Source organism: Branchiostoma floridae, chromosome 18 (assembly GCF_000003815.2).
Source record: "Branchiostoma floridae strain S238N-H82 chromosome 18, Bfl_VNyyK, whole genome shotgun sequence".
Lineage (NCBI taxonomy): Eukaryota > Metazoa > Chordata > Leptocardii > Amphioxiformes > Branchiostomatidae > Branchiostoma > Branchiostoma floridae.
Genome location: NC_049996.1, coordinates 18371836 through 18386702, shown reverse-complemented (window position 1 = coordinate 18386702; position 14867 = coordinate 18371836). Strand labels below are relative to the sequence as shown.

The 14867-nt window shown below is 43.8% G+C and overlaps 2 protein-coding genes across 2 annotated transcripts in view; both read left to right on the top strand.

The window, feature by feature from the left end:
• Positions 1–5225: 5225 nt before the first annotated feature.
• Positions 5226–11159, top strand: LOC118405255 (discoidin, CUB and LCCL domain-containing protein 1-like). Its single transcript, XM_035804653.1, has 4 exons — positions 5226–5424; positions 8633–8991; positions 9719–9876; positions 10495–11159. The coding sequence occupies exons 1-3, from the start codon at positions 5229–5231 to the stop codon at positions 9872–9874; spliced, it is 711 nt and encodes a 236-aa protein (XP_035660546.1). The 5' UTR covers positions 5226–5228; the 3' UTR covers positions 9875–9876; positions 10495–11159.
• A 645-nt stretch (positions 11160–11804) lies between these two features.
• Positions 11805–14867, top strand: part of LOC118405649 (DNA polymerase epsilon catalytic subunit A-like) — a 57123-nt gene continuing 54060 nt past the window's right edge. The window contains exons 1-2 of the mRNA XM_035805221.1: positions 11805–11970; positions 12914–13037. Coding sequence (XP_035661114.1) covers positions 11909–11970; positions 12914–13037 — 186 coding nt within the window. The 5' untranslated portion in view covers positions 11805–11908. The remainder of the gene's footprint in view (positions 11971–12913; positions 13038–14867) is intronic.

The following is a 14867-nucleotide window of genomic DNA, read 5'->3' as shown; positions in this document are numbered from 1 at the left end:
ATAACCTTGGCGAGCGCAATAAGGCCCAAAGTCCTTTCTGAAATTAATGAGATTTCACGTTCACACCAAGAGATTCCTAAGTTCTGCGCCCTGCTGCGATCTACGTTTGCCAGAGCCGCTAGAGGGCGTTGCTGCGTGGTCCAGTCTCTGGATGTATATTTCACTCTGTACCCTGCGAATAGTTACCTCCATGAAATATTCATGGCAGTTACATTTTCACTAGGGTTTGTCTGTGTGTCAACAAGATAATTCAAGAACGGCTGAATGGATTGGTTTCATACTTGGTGTGTTGTTGGGGTGTAACAAAGGCTGAAAATGATTAGATTTTGGGCCCCCTAGCAGCTTTCCTTGGTACTTCAGCGGAACTGTATGTTGTGATATCTCGTGTCCTGAAAAACCATGGCCAAGTGTCAGACTAATTTTCTGGGAACAGAAATTGATCTGAGCGGCGGGAAAGATCAAGAAACATCAAATAGACATAAATCGTAGGCTAAGGTTCTCTATGCAGGGAAACTCTGGGAATTTGGCCGCACCCAGCAGAAATAGTTTTGCCGCACCCCAGACAAAACTCCCTTTCCCAGCATAGAGAACCCAAGGCCATGCTCCGTGGGCCTGGTTTCGATCCGGCAAGGTCGACGTCGGCCCAGCTCTTCGCCTGAGTAACGTTTACCATCCGGAAAGTAGTTCGCTCCGGCGTTTATTGATAGTGATACACTTCTCGCTCTGACACTTATCAAACACTATATACAGACAGTTGCTTCTCTGCTGTTCAGAAGCAAGCCGATATGATAGGAGCGAACTACTACCCGGGTGGTACCCAGGTAATCTCCAAGCAGATCCTACGGTGCCATAAGATAGCATCAAAGCTGGCCAAGGAGTGTAGCCGGCTAAGGGAGTCAAACGGGCACCGGAGATCTGCCTTCACTCGAACAGGGAGGAGCATTTCTATTGAATAAAGGTGTCTCTGCCCCTTCCTGTGCTATATTAACGGCTACGCGAATATCCGAGGTGCTAATGATTTTACGAGCAATTTATATCTTCATTGGGACAAGTTCATTGACCCGCGCACATCCCTGTAGGAGATCCACACCAAACAGGAAGGTGGGCAATTAACACCTACACAGTAAGCACAGTTTGATTAGGCAACAATTGGATGCTAATAGCCTTTATTGAAATCGAATGAAGCCAGATCCTACGGGAAGTTTGATACTATACATTACGTACCGTGGATCTGGTTGGAGATTAGTACCCAGGCTACTCAGCTCAGCTCCGGACATGTTGTACCGGATCGCATACGTCTTTCGGAAGGGAGTAAAACGTAGTAAATAAACGTTGAGGTCCCGTTTCCGGGGAGTTGCCACGAGTACCTAAACAGCCTCATTACTCAAAAGTTGGTACCTACTGGCTGCAATGATACATCGAGGTGAATTAAACGATACTAGTAGCTAACCAGAGATCCCCATCCCCATTAAAAAACCCCGCGGCCTCTCCATAAAAGGTGCTCGCTCACTGCATCACGCTTGTGTCACTGCGAGGTTCGAAAGATACTCAACGAATTTCAGAGATAAAGAACGAATTTTCTTACTTTTTGTGTATTTTGTCGCCTTCTAAGTCATACTTTTACATATTAAGAAATATCTAAATTATTTTTAAAAATCGGGAAAAAAATAACAAAACAGTGACGCATCGAACGAACCCCGCAGTGACGCAAGCCTGACGCAAGTGCAGTGAGTGTAGTCTATGAAGGACGCTACAACAAACAGTCCTTTAATAAAAATTCATCCTTTATTCTAATCTTGTTCTTTAAATTTCATCAACAGGTTTCTATTTGATGTCTTTGATATCTCTCTCACGCAGCCTAACTCTGTTCCCAGAAAATTAGTCTACCACTTATAGAAAAACAAAATCTAATGTCACGACACCCCAAGGACTTCGTTTGGTCATCCCTCCAGAAAAGGGCAAAAGTGGCCCTATTCGCGTCAGTAGTTATAATGCTATATATTCATGCACTTTTCGCAGTTATACACATAGATTAGTCTGCCAATTGCAGAAAAACAAAATCTGATATCACGACATCCCAAGGATTTCGTTTGGTCCTCCGTCCCGGGAAAGGGCAAAAGTGGCCGCACTCGTGTCAGTAGTACTAGTAATATGCTAGGTATTCATGTACTTTTCGCAGTTATACGCATAGATTAGTCTGCCACTTACAGAAGACGAAAAAATCTGATCTCACGACACCCCAAGGACTTTGTTTGGTCAGCCCCCCAAGAGAGGGCAAACGTGGCCGTACTCGTGTCAGAAGTATATTTGCTATATATATTCATGTATTTTGGCAGTTATAAACTCAGGCGCGACGGCTGTCTGCACAGTACGATCCAAATGCGGGAGCAACCAAAGCCGGTCCGGTCTCCACTCTCCGGGCCTGCCAGCGGACAAAACCCCGGGCCGCCGGTGCAACCCCGGCCTCCGGTCCGCCAGGGTGGTTCACGAGGGCGTGGCCGCCATGGCAACGGCGCTCCGTCTTCACACACGTACAAAGAAGCGGAGAGGGTGTATTATACAATCAAGGATGAAGATCTACCGCCGTCTTTGCGTGGGTCTGGGCGGCATCAGGGGCTACCCCAGCCGGGGAGTGCCACCAGCGGGCCGCCGTCCCAACCCCATCCTGTCCATCAGGGTGGTTCCCGCGGGCGTGGCCGCCATGGCAACGGCGCTTCTGAAGAGCAAGAAACGTCTTCACACACGTACAAAGAAGCGGAGAGAGTGTATTATATGATCAGGGATGAAGATCTGCCGCCTTCTTTACAAGGGGTGAGTTCAAGCGGGTGCGGCTATGGCAACGGCGCTTCTGACGACATACAAGAAGAAGAAGAAACGTCTTCACACACGTACAAGGAAACCGAGGAGTGCAAGTCTGAAGGTAGGCCACGACACAGTTCTAACTTGTTTTGTCAGTATTGTAAGGGTGTTTGTGCAATAAGAGAACGAAATTTAGTGTGAAATCTTTAATGACACAACATAAGTACAGCGACTTTCGTAAGGTCTATTATTACAACTACATACAGTACACATATGGTACATAAACAGACATTAGTGTATACAAATTCATTGCCTATAATTATATATGAATATCTATAGATGTGAATAAGTCAACATGTTGAGTCTAGCGTGTTCTTTACACCATTGATTCTAAGGTATAAACATTCTTTGATATATAATGGGAAAAGGATAACCCTTACTGTATACGAATATTCGTATACTATAAGGGTTATCCTTTTCCCATAATGTAGTTGAATTTATCTATCGAACGTAAAGTATCAAATTCTTTAGACCAGGCGTGAACAGCTTTGTGCGTTTATCGTTAAGTGATGTTCATCTCCGATCTCATAATGGACATTTCAGATATCCTGTAAAGTTCCATATTATAACGTCCAATACTGGTGTTTCGGATCGGGTGATAATTTGGGTTATCACATGTACATGGGGTTCTACTGTTATCATATGGGCTTCTTTGGAATAATTCGAACGCACTTCGAGCGCGCGGAGTGCGCCGCGGCCGGTAATTCGAATACTGGATTCGGACGCTGGAATTGATGTTGCTACATTTTTTGCTCGAGGGCAGCCAATGTTCTCACCTTTTCATTTCGCATTGAAACATGCATGTGTTTTCTCAGGTGGGGATGGCATGATATGAACAATAACTACACGGTGTAGTCCGCATCACCCTCGGTCCCAGCCCTCCCGCGGGTCGGATCACCCTCGGGCCTTCGGGCGACCCAGCCCGCGGTCCGGCCTCAGGCGATACCAAGAAAAACACACCACGGCGTATTCCGCATCACCCTCGGGCCTTTGGCCTTTTTTGGGCGATCCAGCCCGCGGTCGGCCCACAGAAGATACGGAATACACCGTGTTGTATTCTGTATGCATTATTCACCAGTTGAGTCAGCACGTTGACGTAATCGTGATTCTAACCTGAGCCGATCCTCTTTTTCCACAGACTGCACCTATCCGGGTCGAACAAGTGGCCGCCGTGTGCGAGCTCTCTGTAGCTTCATCCGCTCTCACCGCAGCTTTCTGGCCGCCGGCATTGCCGTTCTGCTAAGCCTGATGACTATGGCGCTCGTTCCTCTGACGATCATCATCAATAGACAGGTAAACTGACTCGATTGCCTGTTGTCCAGTCACTATAGTACTAATTGTGTGTGTGTGTGTGTGTGTGTGTGTGTGTGTGTGTTTGGAAACTTATAAACGGGTCAGACGATCCACTACCTGTCGTCAGTGATACCTAGGAAAACCAGTTGAATTGAATTGTTTTATACCACGCCTTTTGGCAACTTTTTGGCTAGTCCAATGGGACACTCAAAGTGAGGCAAGGCAAGGCAAGGTTGATGCAAATGAGTCAATTAGCTCCTGTTGTTTGAGTACGGGCATGCGCTACCGTTTTGTCGCAGGGGTGGGAGGGCCGTGGAAGTGCCAGAAAGCTCGATAACTCTCGAAGGCCAGCTAGGTCGATTGCATTGACATACATGATGTATCGTTTGTATGTAGGTCTTGATTAGACCTGGAAATGATGGGGCCCTTTAGCGGTTTCTTACGGTACTGCAGCGAATCTCCCGGTTTTGATATCTCAGGTTCTGGACATGCTATGGTCATGATGTTTGAGTAGCTCTCATTCTGTTTGTCAATTGCCGCTGTATGTCTCATATTTTTCTTACGTTTGGTTTTCTTGCGTACGTTTATAGGAAATATCTCAATTGGCCACCACTTTTGATGCCTTGAAGCGCGACCGAAACACATCCACCACTTTCGAAGCCTTCAAGAGTTACAAAAACATGTCTACCAATTTTGACGCCATCAAGTGCGACCAAGACGACATGTCCACCGATTTTGCCATCAAGTGCCACGAGCAAGACGACACGTGCCAACTGTCCAACACGTTTTACACCTTGAAGTGCGCCCAAGACGACATGTCCACCACTGTTGACGCATTGAAGAGCAACCAAGACCGCATGTCCACCACTTTGAAGCGCGACCAAGGCGACATACGCCAACTGTCCACCACTGTTGACGCCTTGAAGCGCGATCAAGACGGCATGCGACAACTGTCTACCACTGTTGACGCCTTGAAGAGCGACCAAGACGACATGTCCACCACTGTTGACGCCTTGAAGAGCGACCAAGACGACATGTCCACCACTGTTGACGCCTTGAAGAGCGACCAAGACGATATGTCCACCACTGTTGACGCCTTGAAGAGCGACCAAGACGACATGTCAACCACTGTAGACGCCTTGAAGAGCTACCAAAACCACATACGCCAACTGTCCACCACTGTTGACGCCTTGAAGCGCGACCTGGACAACGAGCAAAGCCGAAACGCCGCGTTGGAACAGCGTTTTCAGAAGATGAGCGAGACTGTAACAAGTAAGTGTTCATGTCATGGATGACATCAGCACGCGCATTGATCTTTGCCTGGTTTCTTTATTTCTTTATTTCTTTATTTGAATTCACCACATGCAAAAACAAGTGGAAGGGAGGACAAAACAGGTGTATCAACACCTTTACAAGTTGTCCTCCCAAACCTGAAATGACAATAGAAAACAATACAAAACCAAATCAAACAATAAACATTAGACATCAAAAGTCAGTAGACATGAATATACAATTCGGTAACAATTATACACAGTATTGATTACATGTATATACAAAATTATCAAATATCATTATGTACAGAGTAAAAAGCTAATTATAATACTAATGTGGCCTTAAAGCAGTGCATGAGGCACACCCACAAGATGTGGACCAAGAGCAGGGGACGTCGATATTGAACTGGGTGTCAAATCTCCCAAACGTGGCTCTCACAAGCGATCGCTTGAATGTCAAGATGTTAGACTTTTCAGTGGCTTGAACCCCAATATTACGGAGGACAGGACTCAGCTGATTCCAGATGGTGACCAGCCTAGGTATGTAAGAAGAGCTGAAGGCTGATGTCCTTACTCTAATGGGGGTGAGCATGTGAGATCTGAGATATCTAGAGGGTCTGGAAGGGAAGGATACATACTTGTGAACAATAGGTTTTGACTTGATAAACACCATGACGTCGCACACGTGCGTAAGAGGCAACAGACCAAGGGTGGAAAGACGTTCCTTGTAGGTCAGGGTGTTCGAGTGGGCTCCTAGAATGAATTTAGTCGCCCGTCGTTGCACCCCTTCTACAAGGGACATGAGTTTGCGGGACTGAGGGGACCACAAAGGTGAGCAGTATTCTAAGATGCTTCTAACCAATGTAATATACAGTGCCTTGCGTACATCAGTGCTAGAGTTGAACCCGATTGTTCTTTTGATGAAACCAGTCATAGAATTGGCCCTGGCTACCATCTTTAAGATGTGACTGCTCCACTGAAGGTCCGACTGGACAATGACCCCAAGGTCAGGCATACTGTCTACAGATGTTATTGTAGTACCAGACATGTGATAAGAGTACACAATAGGACTCTTAGAGCGAGTTAAACGGATAAGTTTACACTTGGAAGGATGGAAAGACATCTTCCAACTAAGACTCCAGTTGTACATAGCAGTGATGTCATTTTGCAGCTTAACACAGTCATTTAGCTTGCTGACTTCCCTAAAACATTTAGAGTCGTCAGCGAAGAGTGCTACAGTAGATTGAGTTGCTGCACAAGGTAAGTCATTGATAAACAGAAGGAAGAGAAAGGGCCCAAGAATGGAGCCCTGTGGAACACCAGATGTCACCGGGAGCCATTTGGACTGGCAACCTTCCACTACCACACGCTGACGGCGATCGGTTAGGTAGGAGGTAAACCACGCCAGGAGGTTACCACCGAAGCCAAACATCTGCAGTTTGTGGATTAGCAAAGTGTGGGAAACGGAATCGAACGCTTTCGCGAAGTCCAAAAATACCATATCTACCTGCCCCCCCTTGTCGAGTATGGATCCTATTTGATGGTAGGTTTCTACTAGTTGAGTTGTAGTAGAACGGCCGGCAATAAACCCGTGTTGGAATTCGTGAAGCGACCCTCTCAAAATTGGAATCAACTGATTGTACATCGTACATTGGTTTGAAAAAGCAACCACAAGAAATCTTGTTACTCTTCAATGATAGTCAATTTATGAAAATGTGAAAATATATCGTCAACTTTAATATCGTCTGCCCTATCGCAAAACGTCTTACACATAGTAATGCTGTTGTCTTTGGTTTTATGGTGGCATCTGAGGATCATTCTACGCCAATCAACTTTCTATTTACCTACGTTATACTATCATGGTTATCTAGACAATGTCTAATAAAGGCAGCAACGTAGAATTAATACGTAGTGGCGGACTGGTATGCAATATATGTTGGGCAGGGGGGAGCTACTGTTCAGCTATATGATTGCTTTAGTCAGTGCTAGTGAATTCAGGCCCAACAACTTTTCTCGAGTGTTATCAATGATCGCCATTGCTTAGAATTATGTTCTTTTCTTTTTCATTTGATAATGTGAGTTTTTGTATTTAATTCTTTTCATATACATGTATACACAACTCAAAGTATTGTGTTGAATGCCCATTTTTCGGTAGATTGTGAGTGTATGAATTAAACAAAGCTACCGGTTTGCAGAAACAGACATATACATGTATTGACGGACGTGCCCTGGTATTGTTAGTAATCTTTGTCATATAAATTCTCATCTTATTCTGTTGAATGATTTTCATGTTGGCATCAGTGTATTATTGAATACAGACATAAAAGCCTTGTTGGTTGTTACTCCATTTTTCATTGCTTCAAGTCTTCAAGTATAAGTCTATAGTCTCCACGTTCGAAAATGCGGGCATCTTGTTTTTAATGACCACCTTGTTTTTTTTTACCCGTGCGCATTAAATTTTGAGTCTGTAGAGGATATCATCCATAAAACTTACTTGCTGTGGTCCACGTTGGGTTTTAGTTTCACACTCGCACACACGCACGCACGCGCACGCACACGCACGCACGCACACACACACACACACACACACACAGTCACACACAAACACACTCAGGCACACGTACACACACACACGAACACACACACTCACGCACACACACACATACACGCGCGCGCGCGCGTACACGAACACACACACATGCACTCACTCATTCTCACACACAAAAAGGTAGCCTTAGTAGTCTTCTGGATGAAGGCAACGATAATCTCATTAAAACCCGTTTTTCACGGTCCTTCTAATTGATTTTCGCGGTTTTCGTGACGATTGTAATTGGCTGACGGAAAAATCGAGCTGGCTAAAGCCCTGTGAGGTATTCTGTATAATATTGACACTACTGCACAACATTCCCACATTTACATATCATTATTCCATACTTTGAGCGGTTAGAAACGGTGCAGAAACAAGCCGCACGAAGATTCCTTTAGTATTGGAACACAGTGGGGTTCAAGCACCGCCAAATCGACCATGTCAAACGGCTTAGCCTTTTAGCGTAGTGGTTTGCGTTGCTTGGTTTGTGGTCTGGCGGACCGGGATCGGCGCGGGTTTCAATCCCGGGAGTCACGATATTTGTATACATGTTTTTGTCTGTTTCTACTCCCTTCTTGTTTCACACAACTCACGGTCGCTCAACAAACGTATCTGGTTTCAGTGTCTCTCTCTGCCTGGTCAGCATCAGCCGTGAGACACGGGGATCAAGACCACTCCGCTCATCGCGCCGATATCAACTCTCGCGAGACTGCCACTCAAGCCGGCGCCTGGGTGAGCACGCGTCACCACAATCCGCAGTACAATTCGGACATACAGGGGTACAGCCGGCCAGAGTGGCTGATGAGGGAGCTGTTCGAGGTGAAAAACGTCATAGGCATCATCACTAAGGGCAGGAACTTCAACGCTGATGATTGGCCGTATCCTGGATCACATAACCAATACGTCACATCCTACGTCATTTCATACGGCGTCCAAAATGGCGATGAGAGGTTCTACACCGGTGCGGACAACCAAATTACTGTAAGCATTGTTGTTCGCTACATTTCTTATAACAATGCTTTTAACATGATTTTTTTCACCTCAGATGTATTCAAGTATGGAGATGTGAGCAAATTGTTAACGCTGCTAGTAACAAGTTGCTAGTAATCCACCTTGTACGTGGACTAAGCAGTACTGTAGATGAGGTCGGTCCTCGTCGACTTGACGGACGAACAACACTGTAGATGATGATGATGATGACGCTGATTCACCTTTATCAGTGGGGTAATCTTTATCCGATGTTTAAAAATGTGTTTAAAGGACATCAAGTCGACGGATGGTAGTTTTAAACTGCAACATTTTGTTGCAATTTGAAACCACCCACCTTCGGCTTGATATCCCTAAAAATATACCCTGTGTCTAAATGTAACGGATATAGGTTACCCCGGCGGATAAAGGTGAACTAGCGTTAGCGTTTGTATCAAAAGAGAGTGTCGGCAACAGCTGGCTATCTGCACAGATGTGTGTGGCGTCTGATAACGACATTACAAAACTTCTATCATACTCGGACGTTGTCTCTACGAGTAGGTTCTGGAAGAACTCATGTTACGTCATACACAGACCACGAGATACAGTGCATATCCTGTCTTTTGATTTTAAGTACTAGATTATTGGTTTTTTTTTTAATGTACAGTCAAATTGTTCGTCTTTATGGGCCACAGTGCCTGAGAAAAAAACAATAAGAAAACGTTGGAAAACCCTTCCGCAGGTTTTCAGAGGGAACTCTGACCGGGACACGCCGGTCCGCCGCTACTTTCGGGACTACAGCGGTCCCGCCATGATCACGGCGCGATTCATCAAAATCCACCCCAAGACTTGGCACGAGTGGATCGCCATGCGGGCCAAGATCTTAATACAATACTGAAGGTAATACCAGGGCTGGACAAGTTTTCTAGAATTCACTTGTCCAACGATCGGGCAAGTACATAAAAAAATTTACTTGCCCGAATCAGCTTTTCACTTGCCCGAAATTTCAATGACATTCTTCTATGTATTTTGACTTCCATCGATTTGAATTCTTGTTATTGGCTCTGTTTTTCTATGTTAACCATTGCTTGATGTCATGAATGTGAAAAGTAGCAAGTATACAAATATCTTACGCAATGGAAAAAAATCTAACTTGCCCGATCTGGTAAGTGGGATAGGTCATGCAATTGCCTGATCGGCACTTTCACTTGCCCGGGACAATGGACCGTTCCCAAAACCCCGCCCCCTGTTCGATCAAGGTTCTATTTCGAACACCTCCGTCAAAACTTGCCATTTCTGTCCCCCGCTGTGGCAGTTTTTGACGGAGGTGTTCGAAATAGAATAGAGGGTTCTATTTGTTCGATATGGCGTTCGACAGGATCGGCCCATAGGGCTAGTGGACTTGTCCAACCCTGAATACAGTAGAAGCCGTTTAAATGCACAGTCTACATTTGACATGCATGTACAAAACACATGATTCCATGTCTCATCCCTGCTAATGCTGCTTGTCTTTCACAGGACGTCTACAGACGACAGGTGGAACCCTCAACAGTGACAACACCACTGTACAGCGGCTCTTCCGGCCATCCGCAGTAAAACCTGGATTTTTAGCAATGGGTCACATTTCATAGCCTGAGTACCATCCTCCGTAGTGACCGCTGGCTCACTACTCAGTTCGCGAAAGTGAGCCAGCGGTCACTACGGGAGGATGGTTCTCAGGCTACATATTTTACCCTGTTTTTATGTGTTATGTATTTGTAATGTAACATAATGAAGCAGGACTGTACAATGGTAGTAACGAATCAGTTGTCACGCAGAGAGAAAGTTTACAGATCTTTTCGCAAGCAGCCAGAAGTTCTTCAAATGTAAATGGACATTCTAGGAAGTAAAAAGCTCCTGGTTTCAAATTATTACCTGCTCCTAAAGAGTTTCCTGTTCAATGAAGAAACTTCGTTGTTTTCGTTCGCTGTAGTAAACTAGAAACACAGTGCCAGAACTGCTGGTCGTTTATTCATATTAAGTTAAGCGTCTTTGTTATGAGTCTTCACAAAAATGTGGCGGTTGTTTCACACTAAAGATTTACACTGTGCTCATTCGAGCCTGAAATAACCACTGAGGAAGCCACACTGTAGGCACAGGTGACAGTTGTAGGGCTAGTCTTTTACATGTGGTCTTATACATTAGCTCATACAACAATAAGCTTATGTATAGGACTACATGCAAAAGACTAGCTCTACAACTGTTACCTGCGGCTAACCACACTAACGAAATCGCTCTGTACTTAAAGCTGTGACAGATTGAATAAAAGTTCTAATCGGACTATGTGGCTCCGATTGTCTTACTGAGGGTTGACTACATTTTACTTTTAAGTAAAATTAAAATGTTAGTACAAGGTTGATTGGAGAATGGTTGATTTAATGGTATTGGAGGTTCATACATGTATTTCACTCAACCCGTACCCGCTTCGTTCGCTAGTCCTGCAATCCACTCCTCGTCCGTCGGAAGGTACTTGCCGGAAAAATTCTGACACAGTGCACTACTGTCATCTAGCGGTATTTCATCAAACTGCAGTGTATTTCTAAGTTACGTTGTGATGCTTATCTCGCGCGAGTTGGCGAGATTCCATTAGGAAAGGTCCATTACAGTACGAGGGGTTAAAGTATTGCATTTCTTTATAAATGTGAAGTAAGCTTCGTTATTGACATTATGCTATAATATTTATGAAGAATAAAATTGGAATATACACTTAAAAGGAATTAATATCTTCAAATCTGTGATAAACTTTCTACACATTGGAAGTGTATACTTCGTTCAACCCTCTTGTTCCAATAGACTGTTCGTCTAAGACCATTTCGCGCCAAAAATGAAAAGATTTTCGTCGCCAGTGTAGTTCATATCAGATTCTTTGCAGCGTCGTCGAATTTACCTCAAAATGGTGCTGCAAAACAGCGGCAGATATGTCGCTGAGAAGGATGGAGGGTCCAGTTATTCCAGGTGAGGGAAAAAAATTAACAAAATCGTCTGATTTCTATTTTAGGTAGTGTTGTTGTACGATAGGTGGGGAGGGGGGCGCGCTCATCAAAATAAAAACTATCGAAATAACTGATAAAAGCTCCTTGAAATAACTGGCTCCGTTCGTCTTATTCTTATGTGACTAGGAGAAACACTTAAGTACATTGTACCAGAACAGATTGTTGTCCGACTTGTGTAAAAGAAAGACTGGTGCAGAATACTATTAAAACTGTATCGAACCATATATTTTGTGGCTCAGAGAATCTATACTGGAGGACTTAGATGCTAGATGTTTGGCATAATCAATTTTCATTGGCGAAGTCAACTGTCAACAATAACTGGACACCTTTTAATCCCTGTACATGTACAGAACTTGTTGTCTTGTCACAGTTGCTGTTGGATGGGCCAATGGCATATCAGAATTCTGTCCGTTGCACGTGACATCTTCGTGACAGAGCATTTTGAGAATGCATTTGGAAAACTGTAAACAAGATATCATCTTTGTATACGCAAACATGACCTTATACGATATGTTCTGTCAAAGTACTTGTCAGGGTTCTAGCCAGGATTTCATTTTAGCTTAGTGGGAATGGCATGGTGGCAAAACGACCAATCAGGTGTTGAAGGGGGGTCTTGGCCCTCCCACGGTGAGATTTTGAAAATGTAGAGTTAATAGTTGCCACTTTGTTAACATCACATGTAATTTGAAGGACTTTTTGGTCAATTTTGAGTGGTGTGTCATCATTTTTCATTGTTAGGACATTGATTAGTCATTGTTGAACAAGCAAATGATAGCAAAGCGCTACTGCACTAGAAATTAGCGTAGTTGCCCTTATTTTAGCGTAGTGGTCACAAAGTAATGCACTAGCTAGAACCCTGCTTGTATGTCACATGATAACACAATTTATCGTGTTCCCGTTGCCAGGGGCGATGAGTCAGACAAGCGACTGGAGCGTTCCATCCAGAGTACAGAGATGGATTCTCGCTTCGGGTTCGACTGTTACAAGGAACCCACGGAGTGCGTGGGATGGCTCATTAACATGCATCCGGTAAGTACTGCGGTTTGTTTGTTTATTTATTTGTTTGTGCTTAGGTTCTACAGGAATTATTGAGCCCTCTCTCCGAAAGGAGAAGGAACGCCCGCCTCACCTTTTTCTATAAAGTAGTCAATAATAATATTAATATAGACGCCAGTAATATTCTCAAGCCTGCCCAAGGGCGCACCCGGGGTAGTCACGACTTCAAATATCAACCCATATTCGTACGCACCGACATTTACAAACACTCTTTTTTTCCACGCACAATTCCCGAGTGGAATGCCCTGCCTGGCACGGTACACCAGAGCCTCAGCTCCGCCACCCAACCCCCCACCCCCCCTACGACGCCCCACACGGAGCTATTTGGGGGTTACCACAATGTAGATGAATGTAGATACAGATCGCAAACTCAAATTTGAATCCAACACAAAATTGTTCTATACATTCTTTTTGAAATGATAATTTATTATTTAACTCCAAAATATCATGGAGTGAAATATTGTTGTTGTCGCATTTTATCTTCTTCTCCTTGCATATCTTCAAAGGGATTCATCTCTGTCATTCCTGGGCTGAATGACGTGTAAACTGGTTCATTTAAACTCATCATGATCTATTGAGAACATCACTAATGATCTCATGACATTCTACTGATGGTCATCCAAGCATAGGCAGAATACCAAAACATGTGTACTCTCACCTCTCAAATAAACGTACCGGTACGTTTATTTTTTTCCGCCTCAAAATCCACTCGGTACGTCCTTATTTTAGACGGTACGTTTATTTTTTTTTTCAAATTGGGGCTTTCTTTACTAACCAGGGACCCCAAAAATATTGAAAGTTTGGTATTTTCTGCCCATATTTCCGCGGTATTTTTGCTTAAAATTCACTATTCTTCGGACGAGGCGGCGCGGATTTCCCTGCCGCTAGCGGTATGACCCAAACATCCTAACTAGGGATGCGTACCGGTACGCCGGATCGGTGCTGGATTTGCAAAAACTTTTCGGTTCAGGTCCAAAAATAACTGATTCGGTGCTGCACTCACATATATCCTTTTCGTTTTAGACCATATTTAACCTTCCAAAAATCTTGAAATTTGCGCTGAACAAAGACGAAAACATCGCCAAACATCAAGGTCCATAGGCCGAGCTCAAACACATGCTACACACCCAGTCACTCAGATCCGTAAATTCTCGATCAAAACACAGAAATTAACCACCAAATAAACAAACTAAAAAGTTACCAATACTTTTCCACCATTTTTCACCCGTAGTCAACTTGTTTTAATGTTCCAGCAAAGAAAAAACCCTTCCAAAATAAAGCACAGCATTCAATCGGCTCGAAAACATCCGCCATGTTGGATTCATCAACTCACGCCGAATCTCGCGGTAATGCGCGAGAGAATGAATATTTTCTGCAGTACTGTTGTTGTTCAATAGGGGGCAGTGTCTATGACCTCCTTGGTTTTTGCAACATTGAAAATAGCACAAGTGGTGAATTGAATAAGGTATTCTACTAAGTTGGAATGTTTCTTCAAAATGTTATTTTGTAACAATGATTATGAAATAAAGTTCTTTTTTTTATTTCTTCAATTTTTATTTTCATTCATTTTTTACTTTTATTTTAATCTTTGTTGATGTTGTGACACTCAGATAAAGAAAATATATGCAATAACATAGGAATTATGCTGTTCATTATTTATATACAATTAACTGATATGGTACTCAGGCATAAATGAATAAAAAGAGCCTACCTGCTTGTGACTGAAGTAGCATGGACACAGTTTACATGTCAATTTGGTATTTTTCCGGACTGAAGTAGCATGGACACAGTTTACATGTCAAT

What these genes read in the sequence shown, in the direction of transcription:
- LOC118405255 (XM_035804653.1), top strand. Translation starts at nt 5,229, where the DNA reads ATGTCCACCACTGTTGACGCCTTGAAGAGCGACCAAGACGACATGTCA. An exon ending in GATGAGCGAGACTGTAACAA is followed by an intron (nt 5,425 to 8,632) that starts GTAAGTGTTCAT and finishes ATCTGGTTTCAG; the next exon opens with TGTCTCTCTCTGCCTGGTCA. An exon ending in GTGCGGACAACCAAATTACT is followed by an intron (nt 8,992 to 9,718) that starts GTAAGCATTGTT and finishes ACCCTTCCGCAG; the next exon opens with GTTTTCAGAGGGAACTCTGA.